At 43.2% G+C, this 19,925-nt stretch overlaps 2 protein-coding genes across 2 annotated transcripts in view; one reads left to right on the top strand and one right to left on the bottom strand.

Annotated features, from left to right (window-relative positions):
* Nucleotides 1–12,108, top strand: part of lig1 (ligase I, DNA, ATP-dependent) — a 58,017-nt gene extending 45,909 nt beyond the window's left edge. Inside the window, exons 24-27 of the mRNA XM_061045369.1 lie at nucleotides 3,849–3,902; nucleotides 7,912–8,055; nucleotides 9,220–9,312; nucleotides 11,914–12,108. Of these exons, the coding sequence (XP_060901352.1) occupies nucleotides 3,849–3,902; nucleotides 7,912–8,055; nucleotides 9,220–9,312; nucleotides 11,914–11,988 (366 nt within the window). The 3' untranslated portion in view covers nucleotides 11,989–12,108. The remainder of the gene's footprint in view (nucleotides 1–3,848; nucleotides 3,903–7,911; nucleotides 8,056–9,219; nucleotides 9,313–11,913) is intronic.
* Nucleotides 4,059–19,925, bottom strand: part of LOC132979516 (uncharacterized) — a 358,936-nt gene continuing 343,069 nt past the window's right edge. Inside the window, exon 5 of the mRNA XM_061045387.1 lies at nucleotides 4,059–4,069. The gene's annotated coding sequence lies outside the window, so the exon portion shown is untranslated. The remainder of the gene's footprint in view (nucleotides 4,070–19,925) is intronic.

Genomic DNA, 19,925 nt, shown 5'->3' with positions numbered 1-19,925 from the left:
TTTCTATATCCATTTTTTTCTGCCACTAACTTTTATGTCTCTATCCATGGAAAAGGGATTTAGTAAGCATCTCGCTCAAACATTTCTACCTCCTCCTACCGCTTCACTTTCATGTACTTACACAAATTCACACCTGGGAGCGCTCTGCTACGACCGCGGCGTTCTGCAGTCGACCACGGAGCAGCTCCACTGGAGCCGGCGGAGGTTAAAGCACCCGTTAGATCGCTGTGTTAACTCATTCAGGCAGCGTTTCTGAATAAGGTGTCATCTGAGGAGGATGTTCTCACAGTGCACATTACTTTCCCGAGATAAGTGAGACGAGGACGGTTGTTGCACACATCAGGAGGAACCACCTGCTGTGTAGAAAAAATGTCATGAAGAACTCTTTCTCAGCTTGTGTAGCTTCTAGATGTGGTGTTCAGGAGTCCTTGGATTTTCAGATATTCTCAAAGAAGTTTTATTTTTTTATTAAGTTATTTTTTGACAAGGTCGCCGTGACCCGTTGAAACTAAACATCCAAATTCTTATTAAGTCCGTCCTCCACAGTTTCAGCTCAGATCGTGGACACACACAGCCGGAGAATTAAAAAATTTGAAGTGTCCTGGCTCGATTTTCTATCTGATCTCAGCGATGTGTGGAGAACTTGGCAGTTACACCTCGTGCTTTCCTAAACTTTTGTTGGTGCAGCAGCTCCTCCATGCAAAGAAGTCTTTACTGATCATCATCAGAGGCCTTCAGTCTTCACTAAAGAGACTGAATTAGTTTACTGCACAATAAATGAGTAGACTGTAAGGTTGTCAACATTTCTGATACTTATATACTTTAAATAACACATGATCTAAGATGATCATACTGAGCTCTTAGTTTGAAGTAAATCTGAAGTTTTTAAAGCTTCGGTACATTTTTAAAACTATTAGTCATATTTTTAACCATAAGCTGCTGCAAGAGAGAGAGAGAGAGGACTGATGAACTGCACACATTTTTGTGCAGGTATTCCACTCTTGAAGTCCCTTTAACAAACCTGCATATCATGTTCTTAGCGTGTATCTTGTTTCTGCAGCTCCTGTGTGCTACATTTCAACCTTTTATCTTTTTTTTTTTCTCTTCAAAGTCAGTTCAAAAAACAAAGGCAGCATCCCCCCCTACAAAACGGTCTTGTTGTCCTTGACATGTTAAACTTCAGACAGCGTCCGTTTGAGCTGAAAGCAGACTTTAACCCACATTTCCATTTCCCATATGTAATCTCAAACTATACGTCCGGCTCTGAAACGTCCTTGAGCTAGACACGAGTCCTCGTCTAAATCCAGGAGCCGCACTGCTGCTGTGAAGCGCACTCACTCAGAAGCAGCGCACACAGACTCCCCTCAGAGAATAAGAGGAACACTAAATGAAAGCAGAAGGACAATTAGGTTAGAGTCTCTGCAGCAGCAGCAGCTTGTTCTCCGGACTCTCCACATTACTTTAATTGTTACCTGTAGTGTTCACTTTGTTTGGGTTTCACATTGTGGCTGAGACACCAGGAGTCATACATATTGCATGGACTGAATATTTAGTCGTTATTAGAACTGGCACAGTGTTGTATTAAAGCACTTTGGCTGAGCGAGAAGATAAAACTTCAGAATTAATCCCTCTCACTTGATCCAAACAAGACTTTATTTTATCTCTCTTGGCTTTTACTTTTTTTATGCTTCATTTTCTTCACACAACTTTTGGCTATTCTTCATGTTTGTAGCTCGGGGACATGAATAACTTTGAGCAGCTCGCTTGTTTTCCAAGAAGAACAATCAAGATGCATAATAATAAAAAAGATACTTCTCAATAAGAGTCCAAAACAAAGCATGCATGCCATCCACATAAATATAACAAAGTCTTAAAAGAAAAGTTTGCAGGTTATCGACCGTGTCTCTTCTCTATCTCAGTTTAGAATCGTGGTTGACAGCGCTTGACCTGCAAGTGTTGGCGGTGTCTCTTGAGCGCTGCTGCATAATCTGTTGTTGTTCTGGTACCAACGCCGTTATTCAACCAAGTTAGTGTGGAGAAAAAAAACCTATGAATTAACCGGTGTGTTCCAGAAACGAGCTTCCAAACTACGCTCAAACTGAGAAAAATGGCGTCCCAATATGTGATTGCAGAGAAACTTATGAATGCGGATTCATTTTACAGCGTACAAGTAAGTGTGTGGCTGAGAGGAAACACGGCAAAACAAGGTTAACCTCACCCTCAACCTTCGGGCTTGTGTGCACAGAGGTTCAGTCATTTGTTTTGAACTTCACAATCACATTTAAAAAAGAACTATAGGAAGACTTTCATACTAGAGATGCCGATATCAATGTTCAAATTTACAATCTAGCTGATTCTGATACCGATGTTTTGAGAACTTTCTAATAATTCTTTTTGAAATCAGCTTTGAGATTTGATGTATTTAAATTGTTGTCAGTCAGTAGTCCCTCCCCTTTAACTGACAGTCTTACAAACACTATGTCTGATCATTTTTCTGATGGTGTAAGACTCACGCGCGCCAACATTTTCCTCTCACATTTGACCATGAAAAAGAAAATCAGACTTCTTCCGCTCAATAAAAACCTCCTCTCTGAATCAGCAGTCAGGGTTAAGTAGCTCGCCAGCTTTAAAATAATGGGACATCAGCTACTGACATCTGAGCACGCCACGTTATGTAGACATCAGAGAAAGGCTGATATCATCTGATTCTGATGTTTAATTGATACGTCGGTGTATTCCTAATTTATGAATAATTTGCAGCCTTGCAAAACATTTTCAGACATTTAACAAAAAGGTGTTTAATTCTAATAGAAGCCCTGTAGGGTCTGCGTCTTCATAAAACCAGGTTACTGACAGTGACATGAGATGACCTGTAGTGAAAAAAAGAAAACAAAAGACAAAACACATTAGTATGTAACGTTACTCTGCCCGACCTCTTCATGCTATTAGCTCATAAATACACACACTTGGGGTGCCAGAAGCCTAGTGGTTAGTGTGCATGCCTCATGTATGGAGGCTGTAGTCCTCCAAGCGGGCGGCCTGGGTTTAAATCCGACCTGTGACTCCTTTCCAACATCTCATTCCCCACTCTCTCTCTCTCTCTCTCTCTCTCCTTGATTTCCGTCTCTATCCACTGTTCTGTCTCTAGATAAGACATAAAAAAAAAAAAAAATAGACCTTTAAAAAATATATACACTCACTTGCATCAAGCTTCTGGAGGGGTCTGATTAGATGTACCAAACAATTCTTTCCAGTTCCCTACACAAAGCCAAGGCCCCTCCAGTGTTTTGTTTTCTGTGGCTGGTGTGAAATGGGTGTTTCATCTGAGGTCTCTCGTGTGTCAAAACGCCCCACAGGTGTCCTGGTAGGGGGCTTGGCCTGGCCAGCCTGATAAAACTGAATCCATAAAGGTGTCACAGTGGAATGAAACGACTCTAAACCCCTTCTCATGGTGTCAGGCAGCTTGAGAGACATAAAGCTTCCAGTGGACACCTCCTGAATCCGCCTTTGGAATATATCTGAGAGCAGGAAAATGCTTTATTTGCATGATATAGTCTTTTTTTTCTTTTCTTATCCCCCCCTTTCCCTTTCTGTGCATGTCAGCCCGCCAGGTGATTTTGCGTCTCAGCGGGCTCGGGTCTTTTGAGAGGTGACATGACGCTTCAGGCGGAGCACGCAGACAAGCCGCACGTCGTATAGAGGAGGATTTACTTGCTGTTTTGTGTTCGGCTGCTTGCTGCCAAATGTCTGCTGTCTCACCACCAGGGAATATGTGTATGTGTGTATCTGAGGATGTGTGTGTGTGTGTGTGTGTGTCAGTGTTTCTTATCTCCTTTCGTCTCTTCCAGATCGGGACAGGCTTCAAGGATGAAGATCTGGAGCAGCATTACAAGTTCTTAAAGGTAAAGTGACTGTTTTTCTTTCTAACTCTGCTCTTGTTTTCATACGTTGGTGCCTCTGTTGTCTTTAAATCTGCTACAGGTGCCTGATTTTATAAACAGTTATTACACAGGTGTGTTTAATCCTTGATTCTGATTGGCCAATTATGCAAAGCAACGCTCTGCTTTCCCTTGATAGCACACCGTTGTTATGGAGACCAAATGAAGAACAGGCGGTTGCTAGGGACTCGGCTCTTATCACAGTAATCATATGAGTCCAGGTACAGAAGTCTGTTGATGAGTCATTGATCTGTTTACTGTGGAAAAAGATGAGATGGTGGTGAAAAGGTTAAAAACTGAAGAGGGCGAATAAAGGAAACGTGGTTTGGGATGAAGCGAGTGTTGAAGTTTTTTAAGAGGAAATGTAATTAGAATCAGACGGTGGTGAAAATCCTTCAGGTGCTGCACTGCTGTGGCTCAGTTAGTAAAGTTTGTCGTCTCTCGACTGGAAGGTCAAGGGTTCGATCCCCAGCTCCTGCAGCCACATGTCCGATGTGTCCTTGGGCGAGACACTTAACCCCGAGTTGCTCCCGCTGCTTCGTCTGCAGCATGAGAAGGTGTATGAATGGGATTAGTTACTTCTGATGGTTTCACTACAGCAGCCTCTGTCATCAGTGTGTAAACGTGTAGGTGTGACATGCGGTGTAAAAACACTTTGAGTAGTCAGAAAACTAGAAAAGCGCTTTACAAGCTCAATTCCACTTACCACTGATTCATGTAGACCTTTTCATCTTGTGTCACTTAATAATAAACAAAAATATTCAGTTTCTGTTGTGGGTAATAACAGCTAGCTTAGCTCATTTTTCAAAGGCCACAGAGTTAACCGCTGCTGCGTACCCAGCTCTGACTTTAGATTCTACTGGGACGTCTGTTTAGCTGAAGACACATATCATCTTTAAGACAATACAATCATTTCAAAATCAGAATATCTTTACTTTTACATCAATGTTTTGGGCATAAATGACTGTTTTCTTACACAAGTCGCCATGTTATAAGCGGGATAATGTATACAGAGAAGAGGAACTCCTTCAGGGTGATCTGCAGAGATGCTGCTGGGAATACGGCTTTGATTAGAGTTTGGACGTGCGCCTTTAACTTTTAAGGTGCCAAATGTTACTTAGACATACGTTACTCTGCTCTGCCTTTTAGTTCATTATGTTTATCACATTTATATTTGTGTACATAACAGTCATGCTTTGCGTACATCACTGTAATCATCATCGTTAATTAGCCTTGTGACAAGCAGGGAATTCCTCCCCTTTAACAGCCCACCCACCACTTTTCCTCTTCCTCATGTTTGGGCTGTAAGAGCCAGGATGTCTGTTTGGGGCCCTTTTCATTCCTCAAACAATCCCTCTCTTGTTAAATTCCTGATTGTCATACAACAGCGTCACAACCAGTGAGCAAACACACTCCTTAAAAAAAACAACTTAAAAGCTGCAGCTATTCTGTAATCAACGCCTCCAGGTAGCTTTTAAGTTGCCAAAATGAGAGAAGTCTCAGAAATGAGCTCATATATTAAAGCAAATGTGTTTTTTTTTTTTCCCCCCCAGGCTTGTCATCACAGTGTCGACTCTTCTAAACGTGCCTCATATCCCCTCGAAGGAATTACAGAGCCGTCCATAATTTGGCTTTAAAACAATCAGTTTTGTTTGCAAAGTGTGTGAATTTATTCTCATCTGGGAAAGTTTTGGGCAGAGATCATAAACGAGTTCTGTTTTTCTCTGCATTCAGAGTAACAGTGTGCAGGCGTGCTCTGACGTCGGGATAATGAATGAATTTCTTTTTTTCAATTTCCATTTGAAGAGGTTTTCGTTCCGGAGCAGCAGAGCAGCGGCGTTTGAAGAAATTGACAACTGCTCTCTGAAAAAGGATAGCTGTTGTGAGAGTCACAATTTGTTTGAGAATTACCGGCTAAATATAGACCTGCTGCTACAGAAATAAGAGCCGAGAGGCTTCTTTAAATGCACTGATCTGTGAGTAATTGTGGACTCGTATAAACTACACAAAGCTGCGGCAGCGTGGGACGCGTTGGACCTGAATAACCTTAAAAAAATGTTGTAAAGGTTATAGTTTAGACCAAGTGGGTACAAACTGCTGCACAGTGCAGTATCGCCGTGATTGAGAAGGCGATCTAACACTTTTTTTTTTTTTTTCTTCCCTTCCTCCAGACCATTGCAGCCTGTACTGTAGCACTTTGTAATGAAGCCCTCCATCTGAAAGTGATGGATGGTGAATTAAGGCGAGCCTCTGGTGTGGCCGTGTTGCTTTGGCTGCAGTTGCTGCAGGCCGATGGGACTCGGGACACGGACACGATTGGCTCTTTGCTCACTGCTCTGTGTGGCGAGGGCCTGTGTGCTGTAGCGAGGGACACAGAGAATCCCTTTTGTTTTTCCTGCTCTAATGTGTTTTCTGATACGGAACTCAGGATTTTTGGCTACTTCTGTTTTTAAACCAATGCTCCTTTTTCACAATCTCTTGTGTGCAACTGGGAATGCTCTTCAATGTGCCCGATTTAAACACACAAAGTTAACCACATACAAGCCCCTTAGATTTATACATATTAAGTCTTTTATAATTTTGAGCTGGGTATCTTTACATACTCTCAGTGCTGATTGGAGAAAGCAGGTCACCTGGACTCTTCTACCTCCACATGAACAGGATGAGGTGTTGCTTTGTCTTCATGGTGGCGCTAAGATGGACACATGTTCCTCACAGGAGCTTTGAGATGTCAGTCCTGCTTTGGATGTTAAAACAATCTCCAGTTTTTCCCCCTTAAAAAAAAAGAAAGTTAAACTTCCCCATAGTTATGCGCAGTCTGCAAAAAACTGCTTCCCCCAGCAACCACACCTGCACTTGATTATAATTACGCTCCTTTAAATAAGTCTCTTTACATATGCCCTCAAGAAGGATGCAGTAATTGGTGTAAATGACACCAACATTTGCATTTAAGTGAGATGACGCCCACTCGTTATCACGGTCTAGGAGGCGCTGTAATATCCTGCTACCATAAAGACTAAAAGTGTGACTTTAATGCGTCTAGCTGCAGCCTGACCCCTTCATCATATAAAGTGTGTATAGTGTATCGCTATCTGGTGTCTATCGGCAGCAGTGTTTTATGAGACTCTACACGCCTACCAGCTCGCTCATTGTAATTCACTCTGTGTGAGAGTGTCACTTGAATGCCTACAGTATAAATAATGTGTGAGAGAACCAGCACCACTACTGCTGGAGCTTTCTGTTCCCAGCATTACTTCACTGTGACCCAGTTCTGTGGACACTGCGGCACTTTAGTTAACATCACTCTCCGTTTTTTTTGTGTGTTTTTTTTGAGTCCCATCTGCTGAAATAGATTGTTTTTACAAACCAAAACAAGGTGGGTGTCACATTATTAAAAAGTACCACACCTACGTCGACAGAATGATTGCTCGTGTCAGAGTCAAAAAAGAGACTATTGTATATTTAACGAGTCGACAGATTTCTCCGTTTGCCTGCAGAACTGGAGCAGTTTGGATGAGTTATTTAAGAGGGAATATCAGGTAATAACAAAATCTGTACGTGAAGCTGTTTGTGAGTCTTTCATGTAGATGTATGATAATGCACTCTGAAAGTCAGCCCTTCATGTTGCCCCTCAGGCGAGCAGGTAGCGTTTGAATACGAGAGCGCTCAGACTCGGTGCGGTCTCTCGGGGGGTGATTTTGGGGCGGTGGCAGGGCGACCAAAGCCACTCTGTCACTGTCTCTTTATCAGCTTTTCTCTGAATTGACCTATTTTGTACACTGTGCCCTGTTTTTATTCACTTCTTTTCTTCTTCTATGTCACCAAAAATTCTTGAATCTTTCATTTTTCTTGCAGATTTTTTTACCTTGAGGAACTTGACAGCACCTGAAAGTTTTTTTTTTTTTTTTTGCACAATAATCTTTTTCAATCCTAATGAAACTTGTTATTCATCCTTTGTATTTTGTTTTTTTAGGAGCACATTCTGCCAAAACCTCGCGCCTACTACCGGGTGGACCAATCAGCAGAGCCCGAAGTGTGGCTGGATGCCGTGCAGGTTTGGGAGGTGAAGTGCGCCGACCTGTCGCTGTCGCCGGTCTACAAGGCTGCCATGGGATTGGTCAGTTCAGCAGATGTGTTACCACTTGATTAATCTTGACTGTTATGGTCTGTCGCTGACGATGAAAATCACAATCAGAGCTTCTTAACTGAGTTTTTAAATCTGTTGTTAAAGATGCTGGATTTAATGGAGTTCACAAAATAGTCTCTTTATGATCTTTTTTGGGGCGGCTGTGGCTCAGTTGGTAGTCGGTCGACTCTCAACCTGGAGGTCACGGGTTCGATCCCCAGCTACAGCAGCCACATGTCCAAGACCAATGTGTCCTTGGTCAAGACACTTATCCCCAAGTTGCTCCTGCTGCTTTGTCTGCGGCGTATGAATGTGTATGAATGGGATTAGTTACTTCTGATGGACACTTTACACAGCAGCCTCTGACATCAGTGTGTGAATGTGTAGGTGTGACCTGCGGTTTAAAAAACGCTTTGAGTAGTCAGAAGACTAGAAAAGAACTATACAAGCTCAAGTGCATTTACCTTTTTATTGCATGTGACGCTTGTGGACATTATTTCAATAGTCAAAGCTTATTGATTAGGTTTGAATTCAGTAACACTAACTTTAAGTGAGAGGCTGCTCAACTTCTACTTTCATCCATGTTGCTTAGTTATTATGAGTCAGTTTTCTGCCAGTTCCTTCTGAAACCTCATAACTCTGCCTGATTTAGTTTGATTATTGTTCTGTGGAGAGCTATTGCTCCTGACACATTCAGAATTCTAATACAAACTATTTTATATTTCTGAATTCCTCCAGACAGGAAGAAAAAGTCTACATCCGTATAATTCACCCGAGAGTGTAACACTTTTTTCCTTTCTCAAATGGACCTTGTGAAAAACATAAAGTGCAGTGCGTCTGTACTTTAAAGTCCGAAGAGAAGCTGAAAGGCAGATCAATGGAAACGGGTCAAAGGCTGAAGCAGTGGGGGTTTTGGATCTGAAAAAGTTTATATGTCTTTATATTTTTTACTTCAAGTCATTCAATGTTTGATAAACCTTGAACAAACGAGGGTTCCAGCCGCTTTCAAAACTTGTCCTTCAAAATAAAGTACATGTCTGTGAAGTTTCTCCGTCATCCAGGTCATGGTCATGTAACGTTTTTCAGTACAGTTAAATTATCAGGGACAAAATGCTGGCATGTGTGACTGACTGAGATTCTGTCATCCTGTCTCAGGTGGATCCAGTGAAGGGCATTTCTCTGAGATTCCCTCGCTTCCTTCGGATCAGAGACGACAAGAAGCCCGAGGACGCTACATCTGGATCTCAGGTAAATCTAATCTAATATCAACAATGAATCACAAACAGGTCTGTCTGTCTGTGTGAGAGAGAGACACCCAGGAGGTCAAACAGGTCAGCCCTGTTGGAAATGATGATGACTGTAAACCGGTATAAATCCAATCATATGCTTTCTGTTTGACCGTGTAACATGAAGAGCTGTATAGAGATGGTGCATCACTTCTCCAGAGCTGTCGTGTAAAATTTCAAGGGTGACCGGCACTGCAAGGACGATCTCCTTTTACACGGGCGTGGGTTTATGTTGTGGCCTCCCGGCGCACGATGAACAGAGCTGTATAACAGTCGGGTAACGCAGCACGTCTGCAGGTCACTGTTCCACTCGGGGTGATATACTGAGAGGCAGCGAACGGAGACTTTTACTGTACGGAGGAGATGTGCAGGTCAGCTGTACCTCAAGACACACACACACACACACACACACACACACAGAAGGCATGACTTTACATCGGGTCATTGTTTGTCCTGCTTTAGGCTCTGTACATCAATAACTCAACACACTCTCACAGCACGTCAACTAAAGTTTTGTCGGTCAGAAATTTATCTCATTTTTTTAAATTCTAAAATGACATCAATCTTATTATTTTTATCCCGAGAGCATTTTTTTTCAACCCAAACCAACCTGAGTTATAATGCACACATTTTGAAGTGATCGTACATTATGTAGAGTACCTCTCACTAAGTTGAAGGAGAAATGTTTCTGGAGGCAAGTGAAAGTGACTTTGCAATGTAAAGATTTAAACAACTGTGATCTAAATGGTGAACAGGGTTCTCCATGCACAGCCGTTATGTTCTCAGGTGCGCAGGAAAAATAAATCAATAATCTGTGGCACACTGAAGATAACTTTTCAAACCCGAGGAAGGGAAACGCGTTCGATCCCAATTAAATACAGTTAAGTTATTATCAGTGTGCCACGGCTTGTTGGTTGATTGAAACACCTTGAAGGCAGGGTTGGTCATTTTCTAAAACTAGCATTTTGAAAGTAGCGTTCCCTCAGTGCTCCGTCTGCAACCACCCCCCTCCCCCTCTGTGCTCCCTCTAAAGCCACGCCCAATTTCATGCCAAATCTTTAAAAAGTTCATCTGGAGAAAATGACCAACCCTGCCTTTGAGCTATCAAAAACCACTGTATCTTTACAACAAATGGTCGGACGAAGCAAAGTCATTCTCAAGAAACCAAACTTAAACCTGCATTTTTATTTTTTTTATAACTTCTTTAACCAAGACAAGTTTGTTGAGGTGTAGCACACTTTACAAAGTTTTAAACAAACACGCAGCCATTCCTACAAACAGTCAAAAGAAGAGAGAGAGAGACGGAAACACATGTGAAATAACCAGTGTTTCTTTTTGTTTTTCAAAATTGACCAAAGTAAAGAAATAAATAAAAACATCTGCATCAACATGTACCTGCCTTTAAGTCGTTAAAAATCAACTTGAAAGCATCCAGACTGAAAAATACCTGAGGATGCTTTCACGCTTTTCTCTGAATAAAAAAATCAATCCATCAGTTAGAGGCGCCTACAGGCCCGACAAAAAGCTGCTCCATACTAAGCTTTTTGCTTTCTCAAGTGTTCACTCTATATCAATTTGTACAACAACAGGCTACATTTTTCAGGTTTTTAGATACTGTGATAAAAATTTAAAGACACGCTCTCCAGCATGCAGAGACTGAAACTCTGACTGACAGTCGAATCCGAGGTAGGGATCACGCAAGCATTGCTCATTGTTGTGTAACAGCACACACAGGATGTTCTCACATCGAGTTATATGAGGCCCAAAACATTCAGATGAATCCTGCACCTTTTTTTTTTTTTTTTTTTTTTTTTTAATACCTGGTGTAACTTTTATAAGGTCTGATTCATGTTTGTAATGTGAATTTTCACTGTCTGGAATGAACAGCCATCTGTTAACAGTGGAGTCTATTTCTCTGCTCAGGTGGGAGTCTGCTGAGAGCATCAGCTGCATTCAAATGAATCTTCTGTCAGTTACTATCTGCTCACATTCACACTCACTCATTACAACAACACATGGCTCCACATCCCTGCGATTTAGCAGTCAATTTAAATCAAACCTGACCTTATTTAAAACAGAGGGAGCGAGGAAACATGGGCGGCCCGAGCAGGTTTGGAACGTGGTCGGTCTCAGGCTGTGTGATCAAAGCTTCACCTCGGTGCTGCGTAGGAGGAAATAATGTGATGTTTCTTTGTGTTGCCTCCTCGCTGTGCCGCCCTGCCGCAGCCGCTACTGATGCTGCTGTTTGCTGGGTGGGCCTGCTGCTCACACATTATTCATTGTCCCGCCTCTCTCACCACCCCACTGATGAGCTCAAGTGAACACAACCTCTGTCTCCCAGTCAGCAGCTGGGAGTCACCGACTTCAAAGCCCGGGATATGAATAATCAAACTGTTATTTTTAGCTTTCCCTCTTCATGTTACTGACCTGACTCCATGATCCTCTTTCCCACCCCTCCTGCTTTTTTTCTCTTTTTCCTTGCATGCTCTCTCATAATGCAAACCCTCCCTCCTTCAATATCTCTCCTTCTCCATCTCCTGTCCACCTCTCCTGCTCTCTGCAGATTGCTGATCTGTACAAGAAGCAGCAGCAGATCCAGAATCAGGGGGAGAAAGTCGACCCCGAGGACTTCTACTGATCGCCTGTAGTCATCAGAAAAGTAATGATGACTAATTTGCAATTTTGAGATAATTGTACATAGCTTCTTTCTATTTGTAAGGTTGAATGAAAAATAAAGGTTCCCACCAGTTTTAAATCATCCTGTCATTTGTTTTTATTGATTATTCCAAAACTTAGGATTTCCCCTTTCAGCGCAATATTGCAGAATCATCTCACAGCACACAGTGGCGCATGAATCCCAGAAAATTGACCCAGCAGTTAGAGCCTACCTGCTGGTAATAGATCCCTATCAAAAATTCACAGAGCAAAAACCGCCCGGCAAAAACTGGAAACATATGGGCGGCATACCAATACTGTCAGTTGGCCTGATTTCAGCTTGAGCACTCAGAAGGCGGGCAGCAGCAGAGTGCGTTGAGCGTGTCGAGTAATAAGAGGACAAGCCAAGGAGATTGCCGGGTGTCTGAAACGTTATTAGGAGCAGAAGAAGACGCGGGAGCTGACAGTTGCTCAAACAGCAGGACAAAAGAGAAGCACTCACAGCTTGCATTAGATGGTGGAAATCCACAAACTGTCCAGCATGAATCAATAAAAGCCTGTTGGAGATGTGTGTGTGTGTGTGTGTGAGGGGGGTGAGGGGGGGGGGGGGGGGGGGTCAGATTGAGAGCCAAGGACGGGCAGTTATTACACGCAGAAGCAAAGAGGATTTTTTTTTTTTTTAGAGTTTACTGCACAGTGACGCCGTGTGTGAGAGGACGTGTGTGTGTGTGTGACGGAGATTGAACCACTTAGTGTTTGTGCTCTCTCTTTGTGTGAGCGGTAAGCAACTCTGCGGCGTCGCATTAAATGCAAAGTAGAGTGTATGTGCAGGAGAATATTTAGTCAACATTCACACACAGTCGCTGAATTCTTGAGATTTATTTTTTTTTGCTTTGCACAGAAGCACATATCATACGAGGGTAATGGAGCTACAATAAAAAAAACCACTTCAAACTGCTCATAGTACTGCAAAACAACTGCTTAACTTTCAGCTTTTTACCAGTTCCACTCACTGAGCTAAAGCCACACTGTTGCATGGCAGCAACTATGGGATCGATTGCTGTGACATTTTGGTTGTCATCTCGCCCAGAGGACGATGATCTTCCTCTGACCCGCCTGTTTTTTTTCATTCAGCTCTCTTATCAGGTCAACACTTAAATACGCCCACATACCGGCAAAACTGACCACCAACTCTGATGGTCCCATTTCCCAATTCAGAAAGTAGCTCTTTGCTGGGTCAACATAAATATGATGAAAACTCCAAATCCCAGAGATGATACGTTGTATTTTATCGCTTTCTGCACACACAACACTTTAATATCTGTTTTCAGGATTTTATTGATATTTTGATTTTGTCAAGACGTGTTTCTGCACTATCAATCAATTAAGAGTGAAACTATCACCGGTATTTCCCAATTATTCCGACACCCTCATAAATCGTCATGAGCCTGGATTCACCCAAGATTTCTGCCTCTTAAAAGGACGTTTTTTCTCTCCACTGTAACTTTTGCTAAAATGTTGCTAAAGCGCTACGCTCATGATGGATTGGGTCTTTGTGATATAACAATGAGTAAGGTCTTTGTACCTGCCGTTTTGTAAAGTGCCTCGAGATAACACTTGATATGAAGTGGCGCTATACAAATAAAGATTGATTGATAAAGAGTTTGATAAGGAGGTAAGATGATAACTGAAGATAAGATAGAACTTTATTGATCCTAATGGAAACTCTTGAGCCAGGTGGCTCCATAATTACAGCACAGAAAAAGAGTAACACCAAAGGCCATTCAATATAAGTTTAAAAAAATGTATTAGAAAGTATTTAGTGGAAGATTTAAAAAAAATAAATAATAAATACCGGTAAGAGTGACACAGAGCAGCTATAGCAAGGTTTCACCCATGGTGGCGCCCAAACCAGAAAGGTGGAATCTGCAAACAGTGAACCTGCACTACCTGCAGCATTATGTCAATATTGTCACTGTGAGCAGACTGACTGTAGATTAAGGTTAAAGCAGTATTTTGCCTCAGTGCAGGCAGATTATAACACGGCTGGAAACTCTTTAACTCGATCATTGGTTGCCAAACTGGGGTCCTGACCCCCCCCCCAAGGAGGAGCACCAAAGAGCACCTCTGTCTGCTCTGAGGTTTCACATAAAAAACAAAACGATGAAACACTTTCTAGATAGTTTATTCGAAGCTACAAAATACATTTTTCAACACTCAGATAGATCAGGGTTCTAAGTCAGTCTAAGTCTAAAACGAATGCAAATCTTTGAGTACAGTGTCTCAGTTTGTTAGGGTTCTGTTGGGGGGTGAGTTTTTCTTCCACACGTGTTAGGTGGGGGCTTCAAGTGAAAAGTCTTGGACCTACTTATCTGGATGTTTACTCAGTAATGAGTGATGCTTTTGCTCTGGTGCAGCAGCAGGAAGTGGAGCTAAACACAATGAGAAGCAGTAAAATCATTTCTAGGCGTTGGTCGAGTGGCATTCTTGGCGCCGCACTGAGCCGTGTATCATGTGCGCAATTTCTCCCAGCGCTGGCTTGTGTGCCGAATATTTATTTGTATGTTCAAAAAAAAAAACTGTTGCCAGTTCTGCGGTGATTCACACTGCATGTGGCGTCCTACTGCCACTGCTTTCACATGCAGTGTTTTTTTTTTTTTGTTTTCTGTATACTGGAGAGCTTTTGAGATTACTATTTGTTATGCCGTCTCAGAATGCAAGTATGCACACTGCGCGTCTGGTGATTTGCCTATAATTTGTGTGTGTGGGCTGAGTCCTGTGTCTGTGTGCGAAGGGGAGTTTGAGAAGGACGCCATTGTGTAGAATAATCATGGAAATTGCCCTGAAAATGCCCCTTTCCATCTGCCTCTGTTGTTTTTGTCATCCCCGTTTTTCCTCATTCACCTCCATCCCTTTGTGAAGACGTTAATGTTTCTCTTTAAAGTGTCTCTTACTTTGGCTACATCTGACACTCATCATCACTACGTCTCATTTCATGTTTTTGTCTTAAACAGAAACAAAGGACTCGCCGGTGTTACTGGAAAATCTGAATTTCAAATCGCACTTGTCAGCTGTACTGTTGCTTTTAGAAGTTTGCTTGAAACAGCGAGTGTGAGGGATGGAAAAGGACCCCTAATGGAAATCAAACAGGCAACAGAGCATGAAATATTGAAAATGCAAATATGTAATGAATTCAATTCCATATTGTGTGTGCGCTGTATGATCCCGGGCTTTTGTTGTGAATTACTCTGAAGGTTGACTGCAGCAGGCTTTTGTCTCTGCCTGATTTGTGTATATGTTGCAGGGGGGGGGGGGGGGAAAGCATGAAAGTGTCTAGCACACTGAGATGTTGCTGTATTTGTGTCCTCCATTGTGCATGTGTGAATGGGGTTATTTTTTATCATGTGTGTGGAAAATGTGTGTGCCTGGTTAACCGCCGTCTTTGTGTCTGCGTACATGTCACTGATGTTTACCGATGGGGGCAGCCGGCGCACATCACACGCCTGCGGGGCTTCGCAGCACAGCAGCCTCCATCTCCACCGAGGTCCTCGCCCCGTGTTCGAACAGCTGGGCTGTTAGTTCACATCAAGTCACCCGTTAAGACTTGGTCCTGCGGGGGGGGGAGATGCAAGAAGCAAACCTTACCTGCTCACAGCCTCTGTTGAACCGGGCTTTGCTACATGTTTAGAAGCAGTTTTGGGGGCTTTGGGGTGTGGATAAAAAAATGTTTTAAAAAGCCCCAGAAACTGATCTGTGGTGTTGTGACAGATGAAGAGGGAGCTAAAGATGGCTCTCTGCACCTGCTGTGTTCCCCTTTTAAAGTTTTATGAGGTGTCCCCTAAAGCAGAGTTATGGATTACCCCAAACTGCAAAGAAAAAAAAACAAAAAAAAAAACACACGGGGCATCTATGAAAAATGCCAGGTTTCACCTTTCTCTGTCCTTTGTGGCCCTCTCTCTTCCCCCACCCCTTTTCTCCCACATAAGCTATCTGTCTTGTTCACAATACCCCTTTCTCCACCCCGAGAACAATGTGTTTGTTCTCCTCAACCCCCTCCCCATCCCTCCATCCCTTTCTATCCCTCCATCCATTTGTTTGGTGCTCTCTGTGACATCTCTGCCATGCCAGGCTATGAAGGAGAGAGGGAGGGACAGGCCCTGCCATTGTCCCTGGGCGAACCCACGGAATATCAATAGTGTTTTTCTTGAGCAGGAGTGCCAAGCGTTGGCCAGTAACCTTTCGGATTTGATGATGTCAGGCCCCCTCTTTTTTCGGGCCCTTTATATGATTTCCCTCGTCCTCCAGTCTCCTCTCTAACAGGGTATTAGCTCCTCAACAGAAGAGACAGTGCAGGATTGTGCACGCTGTGTGACTCATCAGGGCACTTCATCATCTCAGTTTAACCCATGCAAGTTGTGTGCGACAGTGCCAACCGGTCCTCCAAGTTTAATGAGAAAATACTGCATTTATAAAATGCCCTCTAGAGCGCATTTCTTCTTGGAAGGACATCACTTATCCCTGCCTTGAGAAACCATCATAGCTCTCTTATTTAATATGAAACTGTGGTGACATCGGGTTGAGGCTCAGGGAAATGAGAGTTTAAATCAGAAACCGTGCTAGCTTCCGCGCAAGGTCGATAACTGCAACGCTGTCATGCTAACACTTGTTAATAAACATGAAAAACATAGCAAAGCATCTGTGATGTCATTCGGGGTATTCTGTCAGAACCCAAAGTGTTGTACGAACTAAAACCTCGACTGGTGGTGCAATTTAAAATTCATCATCTGCTGACCGTAAATATTTATTTTATTGGCAATCCGTCCATTTCAAATGGCTGTCGGGACATTTCAGGTCCAGAGAACAGAACAGATTTGACCTTCTTTCTTCTTCAGTATGTTCATGAGATGTAACTCTTTAATGTGGTCACATCGTATATACAGACATGTGTTGCATTGTATTCCAGTTGAAAACGAATTCTTCCAGATATTCTGACACCATATGGGATGCAGGGGAAGTACAAACCACTTGTTGACCCCTTAGCCTCCTGCTGGTTGTGTTGCTTTGTAAGATTACCGTACCCAACCTCTATAACGGCTCCAGACAAGGTTCATGATTACATAAACTACAGTGAGCCACTTGAGCGTAAATAGAAAGCCTTTGATGATTTACTGAAACCACCAGAGTCTGTCACTTGAAGGCGATATCAACTGTGCATATGTGGAAAAAAGTAAGCTCATGGTGTGAATGTTCAGTAACAGTCTATAATCCTCCATCAAGCTGCAAAACACAAGTAAGAAATAGTGAGGATGACAAATTCTTTCTTTTTTTACTTCTCAGGTGAACTACTTATTCATTGAAACTCTGATTTATGTATATTTACCGTCTACTTCTTCATAACTTGTCAAACCATTATTCGTATTAAATGTGAAATACGGGATATTCGGGTGTTGCAGATAAATCAATTGAATCATTTTGATTTTGGTTCAAGTTGTTTTTTCAGAATTTCCGCAGCTTGCTTACAATCTTCCAACATACCTTGAAATAACTGCAGAGGTATGGCCCACATCCTTCATATGGTAAATGTATTCACGCCCTCTCTAGTTATATTTATGTGTCAGTTTCCTGTATAAGGTCTTTTTTTTAAGCCAGCAGCCTTTTAACCTGTCTTCTTAGAAAAACCCTCGATGGCACACCACTGCTGTATTTACGTCTAATCCTTGCCTCCTAGCCTTAACTTTTGACAGTTTTCTGGCCAATTGCTCGTCACGGCTCATTTGACTTATTTGGTTATGCAAATGCTTCACTTGATTATCCGGGCCCTGCAGCGAAACTGTGAGCCGATGTAGTCGTTTACAAGACCGATTTTGTGATTGGTTTATGATGGCGGTGGCTGTTGTTGTTCCCCCACTTGTCCCCGCTTCACTTTGGCCCCACACTGAGAGAGGCTTGTGCTTAAGGGGCTACGACTGCAGTGCACTCCATTGGTTCATTGTTCAAAGTCATTAGTCTTATGACCTTCGTATGAACCAGCCCCTCTGTGCTGTGCATCTTCGTCTGTCTCTCTTGGTCCCCCCCCCCCCCCCCCCCCGGTCTTGACTTGTGAGAGACCCTCCAGCAGGGCCAATCTCAAAGACATCTCCATTCACAGAAGCCCTCCTTTCCGCATTTTTGGGGAAAAAAAAAAAGACATTCCCCTTCCGCACATCTGCCAGGCTGGCTTGCGATCAGGGGCTGCACTCGGAGAAGCTGTGACAAACACACTCGACATTGCAGAAAAATTAGACATGGATGGAGTTGACAAGAGCTCCTAACATCTCTGCAGCTCGGGATACTTTCCCAGACTCTGATTATCCCCGGTCTTTAGAATCTGTGCCTGGTATGTTTTTTGTTTTTTTTGTTTTTTTTTCCCTCCCGAATGGAAATAATTATACGTCAAAGAAAATGACAATATCACAGGAAAATACGCTCGGTACATTTCCATGGGTGTCTAATAACGTGCCCTCACCAAATGCCACCACTGTCTCCACCCGTGGAAACGAGCTTGATGAGTTATACAGGCAGACAGCTTTAGACGGTTTCATTCACACAGTGGTTGCTGCAGCCGGAGGTTCTTCACTTCATCTCTAAAAACACCAATTGATCTGAAGCCTTGTCCCCCTAAATATCACCAAAGTACAGCTGAAGATCTCTGTATCATTCAGTAGAGTTCTCTAAATGGCTCCACTGATCGACTTTCCTCTGTTTGTCTCTAACTGGTACCTCTCTTACCGTGTTCTCCCCTCCGCACTACTCCTCCTCCTGTATAATTTAGCTGCAGATAAGCTCTCCCTCTCCTACATTAGTGTGCTATACTACTGCCAGCTGAAGGACTGGGGGGGGGTATGGGGGGGGGGGGGGTGCTTTCGCTCATCACTCTATATGTGATACAGTTTCTGCCTGCCAAGCTCTGCCGCTGCCACCGTCACTCTGCACTGACGAGTTTGGGCGCTTGCCACATTCTGCACCTGCCAGGCTCATAAAGAATCCCCCTGTTTCTCTCTTGGGGCCCCGCAGGCAGGATCTGCCATAATTGTTAAGGATGTCGCGATTTAGACGTTCAAGCCAAAGCTTAGACAGTTGATGGCGCCAACAAGTTGGCAGATGGTCCATTTTTTGTGTTCAGCTGATCCGTCAGTGGGGGTATTTTCGAGGTGTTAAGATGAATGAGTGGCTTGCAATTTCTCATAAGTGGCAAGAATTTTATGTTGTGGACTCAAATGTGCGCAAAAAAAAAGGGGGGCCGACACTGACGCTAAATGCTTCCCTGCTGTCCCGGCCAAGAGTCGATTTTCAGCACTCCAATTAATTACCTTAAGAAGTTTGTGAAGTGGACATCCTTGCCCTTCTTACACTCCTCAAGTATACATTCCCAACTTTGGTAGGCGGAGTCAAATGGAGCCTGATGTGGTTTACAGGATAAGTGATTCCAGCTTGTGTGTTTGCAGAAGCCGCAGGAGCACCGCAGACCATTAATTTCTGCGTGTATTCACCATTTCGGATGCCAGCGGCTTAGCGAATGCATATTTATGACATGTGACAAGATGATGGAATGAGGCCTCAGGAAATGAGGCTTTTTTTTTTGTTGCAGAAATTCTCATGCACACAGCTGGCTCTATATTCAACCTTCTTCCCAGTTGTCTACCGCTGACTTGCTCTCATGTCTGAGCATCTTGTCCTCGTATCAACCCGTCTATATATAGCAGGTCTCTCCCCACTCTCTCGCTTGTCTGTTGGTACTGGAAAAGCGAGAGAGTGGGCGCCCCACTTTGAATACAACGCTTTGTCCCGGGGCCGGAGGAGAAGAAGATGAGGCAGGGCGAAAAAGGAAAAAAGGGAGAGGCCGAAGAGGAAGAAAGCGCCATTGACAGGCTCCAGTCGGGC

This window comes from Labrus mixtus, chromosome 8 (genome assembly GCF_963584025.1).
Source record: "Labrus mixtus chromosome 8, fLabMix1.1, whole genome shotgun sequence".
Taxonomy (NCBI): domain Eukaryota; kingdom Metazoa; phylum Chordata; class Actinopteri; order Labriformes; family Labridae; genus Labrus; species Labrus mixtus.
This window is presented reverse-complemented; position numbering and strand designations above follow the sequence as displayed.